The 17,014-nt window shown below is 41.6% G+C and overlaps 1 protein-coding gene across 3 annotated transcripts in view; it reads left to right on the top strand.

The window, feature by feature from the left end:
- AFAP1 (actin filament associated protein 1) overlaps positions 1-17,014 on the top strand; it is a 185,063-nt gene that overhangs the window by 156,064 nt on the left and 11,985 nt on the right. For 2 of the 3 annotated variants that reach the window (XM_050947553.1, XM_050947554.1), the window contains exons 11-13: positions 2,495-2,640; positions 11,579-11,696; positions 13,339-13,596. In XM_050947553.1, coding sequence (XP_050803510.1) covers positions 2,495-2,640; positions 11,579-11,696; positions 13,339-13,596 — 522 coding nt within the window. The remainder of the gene's footprint in view (positions 1-2,494; positions 2,641-11,578; positions 11,697-13,338; positions 13,597-17,014) is intronic. The other variant, XM_050947555.1, reaches the window with a different exon arrangement.

The following is a 17,014-nucleotide window of genomic DNA, read 5'->3' as shown; positions in this document are numbered from 1 at the left end:
CTGTCTGACATCAATCCTGGGTAGGATAATGGAGTGCTTATATGGGACTCTATTAATAAAGAATTACAAAGGTGCTTAATGGAGGGTAATTAATGCCATTCAATATGGGTTTATGGAAAATAGATCCTGTCAAACTAACTTGATATCTTTTTTTGATGAGATTAAAAGTTTGGTTGATAAAGATAGTAGTGTTGTAATATACTTAGACTTCTGTAAGAGACATGACATTTTAATTTATTTTATATCTTTCTAGTTTTTTAATATAGCACACATTAAAAGGATTAAAACCTGGTTAACTGATAGGTCTCAAAATGTAAACAGGAAATCATCATTGAATTAATATATTTTTAGAGGAGTCCTGCACAGGTAGGTTCTTGCCCCTATACTTTTTAACATTTTTATTAATGACCTGGAAGAAAACATGAAGTCATAACTGATAAAGTTTACAGATAACAAAAAAATAATTAGAGGAGCGGCAAATAATGAAGAGGACAGATCACTGATACAGAGTGATCTGGATCACCTGGGTGCAAGCAAACAATATACAGTTTTAATATGGCTAAAGGTAAATGCATACATCTAGGAACAAAGGATATAGGTCATAGTTACAGGATGGGGGGGGGTCTATCTTGGGAACCAGTAACTCTGAAAAAGATTTGGGGGTTCTATTGGATAATGATCTGAACATGAGCCCTCAGCACGATGCTGTGGCCAAAAGGGCTAATGCAGTCCTTGGATGCATTGACAGGGGAATCTCAAGTAGGAGCAGAGAGGTTATTTTACCTTGGCATTTGGCACTAGTGTGATCACTGCTGGAATTCTGCATCGAGTTCTGGTATCCACAATCCAAGAAGGATGGTGATAAATTGGAGAGTGTTCAGAGAAGAGCCACAAGAATGATTAAAGGGCTAGAAAAGATACCTTATAGGTGATTGACTCAGAGAGCTCAATCTACTTACCTTAACAAGGAGAAGGTTAAGGGGTGACTTGATTACAGTCCATAAGTACTCCCTGGGAACAAATATTTATTTATGGGCTCTTCAGACTTGCAGAGAAAGGTGTAACATGATCCAATGGCTGGAAGTTGAAGCAAGGCAAATTCAGACAAGAAATAAGACATAATTTTTTTTTAAAGCAGTGTGGGTAATTACCCCACTAGAACAACTTGTCATGGTGGATTCTCCATCACTGACAATATTTAAATCAAGATTGGATGTTTTTTTCTAAAAGACATGCTGTAGGGTTTATTTTGGGGAAGTTGTGTGGCCGGTGTTATATAGGAGGTCAGACTACATGATCACAGTGGTCCCTTCTAGACTTGGATTCTGCAAGTCCAAAGACCAAGAGAAGACAGCTACTGACAACCACTGAGCCAATTTGAGAGAATGCACTCTTGCTTAACACAGGGAATAGCTGTAAAATGGAAAACTACACTAAAGAGCTCCATAGTTGTATTATTTAATATCTTTGTAACAAATCCAAGGGTAGGAACACCCCCCAACAAGAAAAAGTCAGAATAAAACAGCCTACGAAATTTCAAATGAGCTAAAATAAGTTCTTTTCAGTGCTTATTTAAAACCAGACTTGAACTATGAAAAATGGCTCCAGGGTAGCTCTATTGACTTTTTATTGGTTAAAATTGGAAACCTTAGATAAAAATAACATGTAGTGGCATTTGTAAGGAAACTAGTGGGAGGCAAACTTTCATTTTCAGACTCTGGTCAGATACTTTGAACACTTAAGTGCTGATCAGTTCAGTGTCTTGTCCCTGAAGAATGGTCATGCTATATATGCGCAGTACAGGTTATTTGGATGACGATTTACAAGAACAGGAAATGAATGAAGTGTAATATAAAGAAGAGGAACTACAGTAAGGAAATTGAGTTAAAGGAAAAAATCTTTGAGTTTGTTACATTGAATAAAGAAACTTAAAATAAATAAATATTGAAATGCCTATAAAATTGCATGAAATTTTTCAAAAACTGAAAATCATTCAGTTTCAAAAACTAAAAAACTAGAATGATTTCCACAATGTTAATGCCCTCCTCCGCCCCCAATTTTTCAACCTGCTTTAGTATTCCTTTGTCCAAGGTTATCCTGTCTTTACAATTTGGACAAGTTACCTTTCTTAAAAGCTTAGCCTTGTGGTGGAAAACATTTGTCTCAGATTTCTGAAATCTAAAATAAGCAAGGGGCATACCTAGATACACTGGCTTCATGCATTTATGTTTTCCTTCTTTTGCTGGAACTGTTCATATTGTTTTACTCCATAATCTATTAACATGTTGCTTTAAATATGTTCGTTATGGCAGAATAACCTCAGTGAATGTTACTTTTTGTTAACATAGTTTGGCAAAGGTGATCCAGAGCCTCAGATGCATCATTATATTAACGTTAGTAAAATGAAAGCGTAATTATGAAGTAATTAATATTAAAAAGCCAATTGTTTCAGTGATAATTTATGAGTTTTTATAAGATCTTCTCATCATCATAGGCTTCATCATCTGAAGACATGGGCAGATGGATTGGGATTTTACTGGCTGAAACCGGTTCATCTACAGATCCTGGAGCCCTGCACTATGATTATATTGATGTGGAGATGACTGCAAGCATCATACAAGCTGCAAAACAGACCTTCTGGTAAGATGCATTAAAAGCAATTTAAGGGTGTTTTCAGTAATTTCAGAATTTGCAGCCTCATGTTAGTTCTAATATCAAGAGACTTTGTCAAACCTTCCCTTTTTTGCCAAGATATTAAACTCCTGAGGGATTGAAATCTTGAGTCTCTAAGCATTCGAGATGTGTTTAAGATTATCGTGCTGGCATCCGGCTAAGTATTACAAGAGAGGCAGAATATGTCCACTTTTATGATGTATTCAACTCTCGCACTTATAGTGTAAGAGGAATCTAGTAATTAGGTGCTATTTTAACCCCTTCTGTCTGGCAGCCCTAAAGCTTTAAATGATCAAATAAGTTGAAGCTTGACCACAATTCGGTCACAATAGTTTACGCTGGTTATATTCACTTTCCAAGTTTTAATAGAACTAATGTAAATTCACAGAATTGGTTTCGCCCTCAGTACTCAGCAGAAATACTGATTTTATATGTCATTACAACAATCTGTAACCCACTATACCTCCTTTGTCCTGTGACTGCAGAGGTGTGAATTGCCCACTTCACCTTAAATGGTCTCTTGCCACAGGTGTTTACCCTTAAACTAACTGATCAGGTGGTTAAGCACTGTTATAAAATGCCCAGGGAGATTGTGGAATCTCCATCACTGGAGATTTTTAAGAGCAGGTTAGACAAACACCCATCAGGGACGGACTAGATCAGTGGTTCTCCAAACTTTTTTTTTCGCCGTCCACCTGAAAATTGCTGAGGGTTTCGGTGGACCACTTAATGATCTTTCCAAATGTTTCACAGTGTTTGAAATGGGCCATCCTGATTATCACTACAAATGTTTTTTTCTCCTGCTGATAATAGCCCATCTTAATTGATTAGTCTCCTTAGAGTTGGTATGGCAACAGTCATTTTTTCCATGTTCTCTGTCTATATATATATATATATATATCTTCCTACTGTATTTTCCACAGCATGCATCCAATGAAGTGGGTTCTAGCCCACAAAAGCTTATTCCTAAATAAAGTTGTTAGTCTCTAAGGTGCCACAAGTACTCCTCGTTCTTTTTTCCAAATGTTGTTTGTACCATTAGCTAACTATTGTAAAGCACTTTGGATAAAAGTGCTATATTTAAAAAAAACTTAATAATATTGACCTTTTTTTGTTCTACAAATAAAAGCACACAACTCGTATTTGAATATCACTAGTCTTACCTTTCTAATTTGATGGATGTGCCCTCTCTCCCCCCGCCACAGCAGCCCCTGAGCTGGGGCTCAGAAGGAGGGCCATCTCTCCCCGGCAGCCACAACCCTGGAGCTGTGGAAAGTCGCCTCTTTCTCTGACTGCTGAAGCCTTGCACGTCCCATATTCCACCCACCCCCTCTTCTCACCCCACTGCCTCTGCCCCAAGGCCACTACCTCAACTTACATGTGTGTCTTCACCTTTCCAGGGTCCAGGCACCTAATTAGTGGAGCCACACCTGCATGACTCCACTAATTAGGTGGGTGCCCTTCATTCTCTCGTGTGCGGCCGTCCAGGTGCGCACCTTGGAATTATCTGCGGACTGCCTGACTGGAGCTCACGGACGACTGTTGGTCCGCGGACCACAGTTTGAGAACCTTTTGTCTAGATAATACTAAGTCCTGCCATGAGTGCAGGGGACTGGACTAGATGACCTCTCGAGGTCCCTCTCAGTCCTATGATTCTACAATCTCTCCCACCTTGTATTTAGCTGTGGCACTCTGATTACCTTTCCTAGACCTGAAGAAGAGCTCTGTGTAGCTCAAAAGCTTGCCTCCTTCACCAGCAGAATTTGGTCTAATAAAAGACCCACCTTGTCTTTCTCATAGACCCACTACATCCAGTTGTTCCTTGCTGAAGGATTAAAAACTCGCAGTTTTGAAATTCACACCAATACATGAATTCAATACACAATGCAGAGTTTGTTAGTATATGCCTCATGACAGCAAAGTGTGGATAGAAAATATCTTGGCCAGACAGTTTACTAGGACTTTATAAACATGATCCTGCAAGGTGCTGAGTGCCCTCAATTCCCATTGAAATTACTGGGATTCAGCATTTTGTAGAATCAAGCTCAATATAGCCGTCATAAATAGGAATAGACTAAAAATACATAAGGGTGAAAACCTAGTATAGCTTCCTGTTGGAAATACTGTACTCTCACTAGTGAAGGGTCCAGAGAGCTGCAGTGCAGAAAAATGAGACGCTTCATTCATGCTCTAGTTTGAATGGCTTTTGATAGAAATCAGGGTTGATTCATCTCTTACCACAATCCCACTTTTGTCAAATCCAAGTAATTTTGATAGAATCATAATGCAGTTAATTTAGAGGCTTGTTCTTATATATGTTTTGAAGTTAATAGGGCTCAAAAAAGTTTTTCCTGTGACATGCATTTTTCGCTTCCATCAGCATCCAGTGATAACCACATGTAAAAGAGAAGCCGGATGGAAATGTTTTTGCCTGAATATTGCTTGGCTTTCATTTTATGAACAAATGTGATATTAATTGAAACCAAGTGAAAAAAATAAGTGCAACTAGACCACATATTAGAAAGGAATGCCAAACCTAACTTGCAAAGTAATAAAAATTCCCTATCAAGTATTTGTTTAAATTTGTTGTACCACAATAAAGTGAATGTAAGAGCTTATCTGCAAACAACCTAGGGCATGTCTCTTTTAACTTCTGATCCAATTATTCTTGTAAAATTAGAAGGGGAAATGAGAAATGACATGGCCTTTCTTATCCATCCACACAGCAAAAACTCGCGCATCTCAGTTACTACAACTTTCTCTCTAGCCTCAAGTAATGCAGTCTTGCCTCATTCATATCCATTCAGAATACTCCTGGAAAGATCACTTTTCTACTCTATCATTGTTTTTGTTTTGTATTATCATAGCACCTGGGAGCCCCAGTCATGGACCAGGGCCCATTTGATCATGTCACCCCCCTCTTTTCATCCCTCCGCTGTTCCCCCCCCTTCTCTATCACATCAAACATAAGCTGTGTGTCTTCACTTTCCAGGCTCTTTGTGACCTATCCAATCCTGCCTATCATCTCTCCGTTGCTATCACGATGTCAACTCTCACCTCCAGTCGACCCATGATGCCAGATTCTGTCACTTGTTATATTTTCAAACAAGTACGTTTCTGCTTTATCCCATCCTGCCCCTCGTTCTTGGGAGGGGCTCCCCATAAACATCCATAAAGTTACCTTCAAAACTCTCTTTTACTGTGATGCCGACAATACTTTTGACAACAGTTTGACTGCTGGTGTGTTGAGACCACTGCCTGTCATGTTTGACTAGTATCATCTCATTGTTTCCTTGCACTTCCCCCCACCCCCATCCCTTCTTGTCTTCTACTTAGATAGTACCATATTTGGGGCAGGGGCTGTCAATATTTCTAATTATAGTCTGGAAATATTTGGGTAATGTTTCTCATTAAGGACAACAGAAAAAAATGTTGGAGTTTCATGACAACACTATTGTTTTTATAGCTATGATACAGTTAGGAGCATTTTTACAATGGTGAATTATGATTTTTTTCCTCCTGCAAACTCTCATCTCATGATCGTCTTGTCTAGTTAATCCTAATATATTTTTTAAAAATGCTCCTGTGGAAGAAGACATGATCAATTTCAGGTTGAAGGGTTCGTTGGTGGGGGCGCAGGAATGTCTAAAGTCAGATGACAGTGAAAAACTACTTACAAAGGCAAGACCTGATTCTGTAAATACTTACACATGCCAGTAACTACACACATGGAGTTTGATTGGACCATTCCTCTTTATAAAACTGCTCAATTACTTAAGTTTTTGCTGAATCAGGACCTTGGCCAGATTCTGCCAATGTTACCTAGAACAAGGAGTCAGTAGATGAGAGTTTTTCCACATTAGGGATTGCAACATAAACATGTTATGCAAAGCTGTTAATTGTAAACAACTATAAATTCTTCAAGAACTTTTAGTCATCTGTAAGGAATAAGATTGAAAGCCCTTGTTACAAAGGAAACATGTTTTGGCTGTGAAACATTAATACAGAAAATAGTGGAATTCTGTACTGGATGTTATAATAGATGATGATTATTGTACAAGATCATTATAGGATAATACTGTAAGGGTGAAATTCACCACTGTGCAGCTGGCCAACAAAAGGCCTATTTGCCATTTAAGTTACATTTGACCCTTAAAAATAGGACTTAAATAGCACATGAGCCTTGTGTTGGCCCCTCTGCAGTAGGGTGAATTTCACTATACACGCAAAGAAAGAGTTATGAAAAGAGCATATCAGTAGTAAAAATGTAGCAGTGAACATTGTGCGCAATAATTCTCTACTCTGGCATTTGATTTATAGAGAGATACCAGGTTTATATTTTCAAAAGCAATGTGTAATATCTTCTGATTATGATCAAGACTGTGAGCAGTGTAATACTTCAAAACATACAGTACCACACTAGTTATTTTCTCAGTTATTTTACAGCTTGATGTGACATTTGCAGTATGTTCATTCTCCTGAGGATCAGATCCTGAAATGTATTGAAGGTTTTCAACTTCCTATTGAATTAAGTGGGAGTTGAGATTACTTAGTACCTTACAGGACCAGCTCTAAATGCTGACAATGGTTAGTTAATATTATTAAAATCTATCTGCAGAAAACATTGTTCCTCATTCTACACAATTGGAATAAAATATAACATGTTTGGCAGGCTTTTCCCACGTTATTTGTGACCCCTGTGGAGAAATAAAAGACCCATCTACCTTACTGCATGATTTTATTGTCATTAATTAATGTCAACTTCAGAAATTGAATAGGTCTGTTGCGAATCTTTGTTTTCCTTCTTATCTCTTTTTATGTACTTGAATCTTAAGGATCTTTGTGGTCTCATGTTACTGGCTCTGTTTCAAGGGCTGTTTATGAAAGCAAATTCCTCTCTGAATCATAGTTCTTCGAGTGCTTGCTCATGTCGATTTCATTCTAGGTGTGTGCACACCCACGTGCACAGTTGTCGGAGACTTTTGCCTTAGCGGTATCCATAGGGTTGACTGTGGCACCCCCTTGAGTGCCGCGCTCATGTGTTGGTATATCAGGCACCGCCTGCCCTACGCCTGCTCAGTTGCCTCTTACTGCCTGTGGTGGTTGCTCAGAAAGCCTCTCTCCCTTGCTTCGCAAGTGAGCAGTGGTTCTTTCCCTTTTGACTTTATGTTCCAGCTATAATTAGTTTTGTGTGTTGTAGATTAGTTAGCACGTAGCTGTTAAGTATGGTAGTTAGTCAGTTAGGGTCCTGGTGAGGACTTTGCCCCAGGCAAGGCATGCCCTGGTCACTGGGTTTTAAGCCCTGCACTGACTGTAATAGCCCTATGCCTGTTAGTGACCTGCATAGCAGCTGTCTGAAGTGCCTGTGGGAATCCCAGGTTAAAGAAAAGTGTCACATCTGTAAGAACTTTTGTCCTTGGACACAAAAAGAGCACGACGATCATTTAAGGGCTCTCCTCCTAGATGCTGAGGTGGAGGGACAGGTGCCCACCCTGAAACCCCTTTTCCCTGCGTGGGATGATGCCCCGGGCCCCCCGCCCTCCAGTGGTCCCTTCTTCCTCCTCCTCTCCAGATGAGGCTGTGGTGAGGCCCTCCTGTGCTAGCCCATCAGTGAGCACCGGTGGGCTAGCACAGGAGGGCCCCACCACAGCCTCGTCTGGAGAGGAGGAGGAAGAAGGATCCTGATCCAAAGGGTAGCCACTAACTTAGGCCTAGAGGCAGAAGAGATGACAAAGCAATCAGACACTAACTCTGGTTTCCAACACTCAGACCTGGGCTGGGGAGCCCATCTGGGAGAGCTCAGTATACCAGACTGCTGGTCGGAGGGGTCAACCACTTCCTCCACATAAATGTCAGGGATCTCAAGGCAATTTGCCTGGCTTATCAGGCTTTTCAGTCCCACTTACAAAGCAAACTGGTTCAAGTCCTGACGGATAACACTGCCACGATGTTTTATATCAACAAGCAGGGAAGAGCCAGCTCATCAGTGCTCTGCCAGGAAGCCCTCCAGCTCTGGGACTTGTGTATGCAGCATGCCACTCATCTCATGGCAGTGCACCTCTCTGCACCAGGAACGTATTGCCAGATCGCCTCAGCAGAGCCTTCTCATCTCATCATGAATGGTCATTCCACCCCGAGGTGGTCAGTGGGATCTTCCGAAAGTGGGGATCTCCCCAGGTGGACATGTTCACGACACACCAGAACAGGAAATATCACCTGTTTGCTCATTTCAGGGAGTCGACAGAGACTCCTTGTCGGATGCCTTCCTACTTCCATGGTCGGAGGATCTGTATGCTTTCCCACCAATGCCATTGCTTCACAGTCCTCATGAAGATCAAGCAGGACAAGGCCAAAGTTATCCTGATAGCACCGGCTTGGCCATGCCAACACTGGTTCAGGACACTGATCGACCTGTTGGTGATGACCCCAATGCAGCTGCCCCTCTGACCAGATCTCCTGTCCCAGAATCACAGCAGGCTCCTGCACCCGAATCTGGCAGTGCTGCACCTAACAGCTTGGTTGCTGCATGGTTTACTGCTGAAGAACAGGAGTGCTCAGCCTGTGTCCTGCAGGTCATACTGGTTAGTAGAAATCTCTCCACTAGAGAGACCTACCAGGCCAAATGGAGACGATTCTCGTGTTGGGCCTTGGCCCAAGGGGTTAGGCCCAAGCAGGCCTCACTGCAGTCCATCGTGGAGTACCTTATGCATCTCAAGCTCCAAGGCTTGTCCCTTTCATCAATTAAGGTCCACTTGGCCACCATATCAGCCTTTCATCCTCTTCCCAGGGCAGGTTGGTCTTCACTTACAACATTACAGTCCGTTTCTTGAAAGGTCTGGAGCAACTGTAACCCCAGGTCTGGGACCCAGTCTCTCTGTGGGACCTGAGTCTAGTGATTGTGCGGCTCACTTCAAGCCCTTGGTGTCCTGTTCCCTTCTTCTGCTCTCCTGGAAGGTGTCATTCCTGGTGGCGATAACTTCTGCCCGCAGTGTCTCCAAGATTAGGGCACTTACCTCAGAGCTGCCTTATGCAGTTTTCTTAAAGGACAAGGTCCAGCTGCGGCTGCATTCAGTTTTCCTGCCCAAGGTGGTTTCACAATTTCACACACACCAGGACATATTTTTATCAGTCTTCTTCCCAAAGCCTCATAAGTCTGAGGAGGAGTGTAGGTTGCACTCCCTCGACATTAGGAGAGCGCTAGCCTTATACACTGAGAGGACCAAGCCATTTCGCAAGTTGATGCAGTTGTTCATCACAGTGGCAGATAGGATGAAAGATCGTCCAGTGTCCACCCAGAGAATCTCATCTTGAATCACTGCCGGCATCCGTTTTTGCTATGATCAGGTGAAGGTGCCTCCACCAGCAATTGTAACCGCCCACTCAACTAGAGCACGAGCTTCGGTGGGGCCCTTCCTGGCCTATGTGCCAATTCCTGATATCTGCAGGGCTGCTACCTAGTCATCCATTCATATGTTCATGTCTCACTCTGTGCTTACCCACCAAACCCAAGACAACACTTGCTTCAGTAGAGCGGTATTACAAGCCGCACATCTGTAAACTCCCAGCCCACCTCCAGGGATATTGATTGTGAGTCACCTGGAATGGAATTGACATGAACAAGCACTGAAACAAGAAAAAACGGTTACTTACCTTTTGTAACTGTTGTTCTTTGAGACGTGTTGCTCATGTCCATTCCATTACCCGCCTTCCTGCCCCTCTTCCGGAGTTGCCAGCAAAAAGGAACCGAGATGGCATAGGGTGGTGGCGCCTGATATTCCACTGCATGAGCACGGCAGTCAAAGGGGTGCCACAGTCGACCCTATGGATACCGCTAAGGCAAAAGTCTCCGACAACTGTGCACATGGGCACACACACCTAGAATGGAATCGACATGAGCAACACAGCTCGAAGAACAACAGTTACGAAAAGTAGGTAACAGTTATTTATTGCTAGTTGGGGCCCAAATCTGCAAGTTGCTCCACATGGATAGACCTTTGTTACCACAAGGAGCCTCACTGAAGTCAGTCAGGATCCCACAAGAGCTAGATCAAAATTGTTTCTTTTGTTTAAACTAAAAACATTCAAAACTATAAAAAATGTTTCCATTTCAGAGTTTTCACACACCCTGTGTGAGAGACAGCTGGAGTGCACTCTCATCCAGGCAAGGAATCCGGAGAACATGACAACATGTCACAACCGGTCCCCAGTCAAAAGTTACACAGCAGCAAACCAAAAGTAAAAATAATTTTTAAAAAATGCACAAAACATTTCAAAAGATTCTAAGGAAAGTTTTCATATAACTGAAAAAAGTGATTGGAACCTAAAAGTTTTCACGAAAATGTTGGTTTTCAAATATATGCTATCTTTTGCTGGAAAAAAAATCATTTGAAAAATTTTGATCAGCTCACGGTTCCACACACACAGCATTTTGCAGGATTTAGACCTTGGTTTGCTCCAGTTCCTAAAATGATTGTAATAGAGTCTTGGGTCATATCCCTCCCCCCCAACCCATGTGCATGCACACCTTCCTCATTCTATCCTATATAGACACAGGCAGAAATTTTTATTGAGGTCTGGCAAACTGGTTTATATCAGCAGATTCACATGTAACACAATAGAACAGCTACAGCTGTTTCCATCCTGGCTTTCACACAGTCCTACACTTTCTCTTATGATTGTGGTACAGAAACATATGTTGTGATATGATGTTAGCAGCCAGATCTGAGTAAAATACAGAGCTTTATTTTTCTTTCACGGAGGTTGCAGAAGGAGGAAAACTATCTATAGCTTTAATACAAAGAGAAAAGCTGTGTGTTCCAGATTGGGCAGATAATCAAATGTGGGTGTAGCACCATTGAATCATCATGAAGACTAAGGATCAAGTGGTGTTTTTTGTTTTACATAGTTTTATGAACAGACGTGTTATATCTACTAATCCATATCGGGGAAGCACTGCCAATGGCTACGCATGTCCCAGTGGAATGGCACTTCATTATGATGATGTTCCCTGCATAAATGGATCGGTAAGAATTCAATTTTTACAGTGCAAATAGCTTATATGTGTTGAACGCAAGGACACCTGAAAACTGTATTACCTCATTGAGTGCTATTGGGCAGATTCCAAATGAACTGAAGTTTTCTACTCTTTATAATCAGGAACCTCTCTCTCATCTGGAGACTTCTAGGGGAGTGGGACATATTGTTTAAATTAACTTGTTCATGAGCCAGCATATATTTATACGAACAGCTGCCTGTTGATCAGTTTGTGCCAAATCCTTGATTTTTTTAAAAGAAACATTCATTAGAACAAGACAAAACTCAGGGCTTGATTGTGCCAGGCCCTGTGTTGGGTGTTGTAAGTTGTGAAGAAAGCACAACAAGCCATCAGACCTCACTCTGCACCCTTGCAGGAATATGGCACTATCCAGGGAACAGCTGACAATAGGGCTATCCATCTGCAAGGCGAGGCTTCCACTGACAGTTGTGCTATTCATCCCAAAGAGAGCAGGCTGAGGGCAAGGCCGTGATCCCACCCCACCCTCTGAATTAGCCTGCAGAGCTGGTCCTGTGTAGGAGTGGGGAGGGGGAGAGGGGGAGAGCATATTTGCACACAGTGGCACGTGGTCTTTAAATATTTGTTTGCGAGTGCTGCAGCTCAGCATAGTTCCTAATTTGGGCATTGTCTTAAAGGCAGATTTGAGACCTCAGTCTGAAAACTGAGAGAAATGTACAGAAATTCAAGGCATAAACTGTCACAAACAAGTGCAATCTTCTCTCATGTCATGGCTTGTCAGAGGAGTAGGGAAAAATCTCTAAGGAGTAGGATACACCGAAGTGTTTGGTGAGTGGGATGCATGTGTAGTTCTTGGGTGTGCTTGGGACTGTATCTGAGGAGAGCACTCATGCAGACAGGGTGGATTAAGGAAGGATCTTGGGCATGCAGACCCACAGCTTCTTTTAAGATTAAATGAATGAATCACTGGGTGAGCGTTATTAAGTTTTCCATTTTTGTGGAAAGAGGAAATGGCCTGGAGCTATTTTAGATATTTATTTAGCTAAGTAATACTTTTCCAACAAATAAAATACAGTGCTAGTGCACAAGTAGGTGATAGTTCCTGAAAAGACACATGACCTCAAGAAAAACTCAGAGCTTTTGATAGTTGCCAGGCCTGAAAATCTGTATTACCAAGCCAGGTTTAGCAAAATATGTCCTAGAGATTTTCCTGAAGATTCATCTACGTTACCCATGAGTACCCCACTATTGTCCTATCTTATGCAAGGAAGTAATTATCAGCATCTGCACTGTAGCACCTTCTTTCTCAGAATTACTAAATGGAAAATAATAATAAATAATCATCATCATCATCATCGTCAAGTAATTGTATATGGGGTAACATCACATTCCCCTTTTCTCTGCTTAACAGAAAACACAAGAAAATTCAGGTTATGAAATGGGTAACACAATCCTCTCTTTTCCGCAGTCATCCAAACATGCCATAGCTACCCATGTCTTTCTAGACCGGTTTGGCTCAAATGGCAGGAAAAATCAAAATCTTGCTAAACTCAAATGGTTTTAATGATTCTAAATAACCTGCTTATGTTTTAATGTTGCATAGGTTCTGCATGATGTTTTGTTTACTAACAGCAAAAGTGTGTGTGTTGCAGTGGGAACTGGAAGATGGCTTTCCTACTTCTCGTAGCAGAAACATGGGAGAAGAAGTGCTTTATGATAACGCAGGCCTGTACGATAACTTGCCGTCTCCGAAAATCTTTGCACGCTATCCACCTGCTGACAGAAAAGCCAATAGGTTATCTACTGACAAACTCTCCTCTAACCATTACAAAAATCCTGTCTCATCCAATCTGTCCTCTGCTCAGTCTGTCACTAACACCTCTGCTGTGGGGAGGGGATCTGGCTCTCAGGTACTACAATGTTTAATACTGTAACAAAGCCTTTTACCACAATTCTGTTTGTATCTGGGGCTATTTCACTGGTCTGGTTTTAACACTAGAATGCTTGCAACTTAAATGGGCCCACTAGAAGTAAAAGAGTTTCACCTAGATTGTAAATTCTGAAATAGAGATGCTGTCTTCCTGTTTGTCCATCAAATGTCTGCTTAGCATGTTCTTGGTGCTGTGCCTGGAGCCAAGACAATCAATAGGCAGAACTTTCCGAACAAAATTTAGCCATATAACGGCAAGCCTACCTCTGGCTTTAAGTTGGCTTCAGCATATTTCCTACTGGGGGTTTCAGCACAGCTTGTCACTGTAACAAAAAATATTGCATATAAATATTTCAGGGGCTATAATGCAACAGTTGCATGTGCAAATTTCTGTGCACCATCCTTTGAAACTTTGGCCCCCTAAATACTTTGTTTTTATTGGATAAAATACTTGCCATTTTAGTTTTAAGTGTGGTTCTAGTTTACTGAAACATACAGTGCAACTACATTTAACTGTCTGCCCTGTTGCTTTCTTCCCTGAAGAAATCTAAGATTCCCTGTTCGCAGTCATAAGCTATGTTACCATATCTGAATCCATTGCGAAGGACAATGCATGCAATTCTCAATCAGGTCATTAGCCTAATTTAAAGAGAATAGTAAGATGAAGGTAGTCTTTTCCTTGTTTGATGCATCTGAAATAATCTGTATTACTTACCTGACCACTAGTTTGGTCTAATTATGCATACAAAGCTACGAATCTAATGTTAGAACCAGAGATGGGCCTGAACAGCAAAGTTCAGGATTGTTGGTTGAGGCCCATCTTTTCTTGGATTGAAATAGAGCGCGGTAGAAGGTTACTCTCTGCATCACAGTTCAGACTTTATTATTGGTATATTTCAAAAGCATCTATAAACTAATAAACAATATGTACTGTAAGGAACGTATGTGCGGATACAGGTGTGTCAACAAATGAACCTTTGTACAAGAATCACATGCAGTGGCTTTTAGATTTAAAAGATCTAACAGAGAACCTTTATTCATTGTATTGCAAAGGGGAAAGTGTTTGAAATAACATAATCATCACTGTATGCGTCAACCAAAGCCATTTTTTTCTCTTTTTAATTTAAAAAAATTATACTTGACTTTTGAGAGCCCAATTCTCTACTTTGTATAGAGCAGCTGGATCCTTCATTTAAGAAGTAGTAAAGACATTCACCACTTAGCTTTTGTACTGACCCTCTGCAATGCACCATTTAGGTCACACTTAAGCCTTCAAAATAGGGTTCAAAAGATAGTTTAAGTGACACTTATCTAGATCCTTTGCCAGCCTTTAATATAAGGGTGAATTTCAGTCTAATGTTCACAAATCCCTATTCAGCCATTTTAGGAATACCTGGGCCTCGTCTCCATTAGAAAGGGTTTACCAGTATAGCTATAATAGGAAACGCTCCTACTGTAGACTCAGTTTATGCTGGCAAAAGTGTGTTGTAAAACAAGCTACACTGGAAAAAGGACTTTTTTGCCTTTATAATTGGGGCTTTTACCAATGTAGAAAGATTACAAATGAAATCATGTTCCTAACCAACATTGCTGTGCCATCAAAAATGTCTAGTGTAGACCTCATCTAGATGACAAATTAAAAGAAAATTATAGGGATGCTTTTAGTACTATGACCTTGTTTTAGCCAGTCAGTTTGCATGTCTAGTGAAGAAGCTGCTATTTTGACTGAGTATCTTGTAATAAAGTATTCTGCAATACTGCTCTGAAAAATTAGACAATGTTTCAAAAGTCAGATAAAATGACAGAAGCAGCATAAAATTTATATCAGTGAGAAAGAAAAGGATAATTCTGACCCCTGTATTCAGTCATGCACACCTGCAACAGGAAACCCACATGCTATCCTGGCAGGTAGCCAGTACTGCACACTGCTCTCCAGTAATTAAGTGCCAGATTCTGCCACCCTTACTTCTCTCAAGTACAGTATCTTATGCTGGGCCTGGCCCTGTTGAATTCAGTGGGGCTTCTTGGTTGGTTAATGAGCTACTGAGCCTGAGTGAGGATGACAGAAACGAACCCTAAATAACTTGCTTGTCGGATTCTATTTGCAGCCTGGTGCTCAGGTTGCGACAAGGAGTTGCAGTAAATACAAAATTAGGAACTTGACCACATAAGGAAATATTCTGTAGCAGTGTTTCTCAAACTGGGGTTGCCACTTGTGTAGGGAAAGCCCCTGGGAGGCCGGGCCGGTTTGTTTACCTGCCCTGTCTGCAGTTCCGGCCGATCACGGCTCCCACTGGCCGCGGTTCGCCACTGCAGACCAATGGGAGCTGCTGGAAACGGCACGGGCCGAGGGACATACTGGCGGCTGCTTCCAGCAGCTCCCATTGGCCTGCAGCGGCGAACCGCGGCCAGTGGGAGCCACGATCGGCCGGAACTGCAGACGGGGCAGGTCAACAAACCGGCCCAGCCCGCCAGGGGCTTTCCCTACATAAGTAGTGACTCCAGTTTGAGAAACATTGTTCTATAGTATGGCATGAAGAAAATGTTCTTTGAATAGACAGGGACTATGTCTTTGCATACCATTCAGCAAAATTATCTGGCATAGCTCATAACTGTACTGTTTCTATATCCTACTATAAATGTCCAGTACTTGCTATTAAAAGCCCACATTTACAAACAGTTACTAAGTGTGAACTGGGCTCTGATTATATTCCTTTGTACCCAGGATGCACAAGTTAATTTCTTCCCTATCACAAGATCTTGCAGGGGGTTCAGTTTCAATCTTTTCTTTCGGATGGTACCAGTGCCACGGTCATCCATAGCTTTGTCATTGCCCGGATAGAGTGCAGCAATGTATTCTACTTTGAGCTGCCCTTCAACATTACGTGGAAGATTCAGTTAGTCCAGAATATAGCAACCACCATTGAAACAGGGCAGACCACTGCCATGTCATAATATTGTGTTCTGTGCTTTGCACTGGCTCCAGTTCCTCTTTGGGTACAGTCCAAGGTGCTGATTATCTTCTCAAAAGCCCTAACTGCCCTATGATCTGGCTATCCTATTGCACTTTGCAGAAGTTGTCATTGGCCAGAATGCTCTTGTTGTCTGTCCGTGTGGTTTCATTCCTGAGGCTGGCAGCAGAGCATTCTCCGGGGCTCTGAAATGTTCTTATCTTGACTAGTAGTTAGCTAGAGCTTGTGTTTAGCCACTGTAAGGGTGTGGTACAAAAGCCACCTTAATTTGCCTTTTTCAATGAGTTTGCTTTGTTGGAGGTATCCTAGGAGAGAATCAGTTGATTAACTCCTTGTGGATGAAGTTGTGTGGTTTTAATTATTTAATTTGGAAATGGCATCCATGTACTATTGCAATGCAATTCCTAGGAAATGGACCTAATAAGA

This window comes from Gopherus flavomarginatus, chromosome 3 (genome assembly GCF_025201925.1).
Source record: "Gopherus flavomarginatus isolate rGopFla2 chromosome 3, rGopFla2.mat.asm, whole genome shotgun sequence".
Lineage (NCBI taxonomy): Eukaryota > Metazoa > Chordata > Testudines > Testudinidae > Gopherus > Gopherus flavomarginatus.
This window is presented reverse-complemented; position numbering and strand designations above follow the sequence as displayed.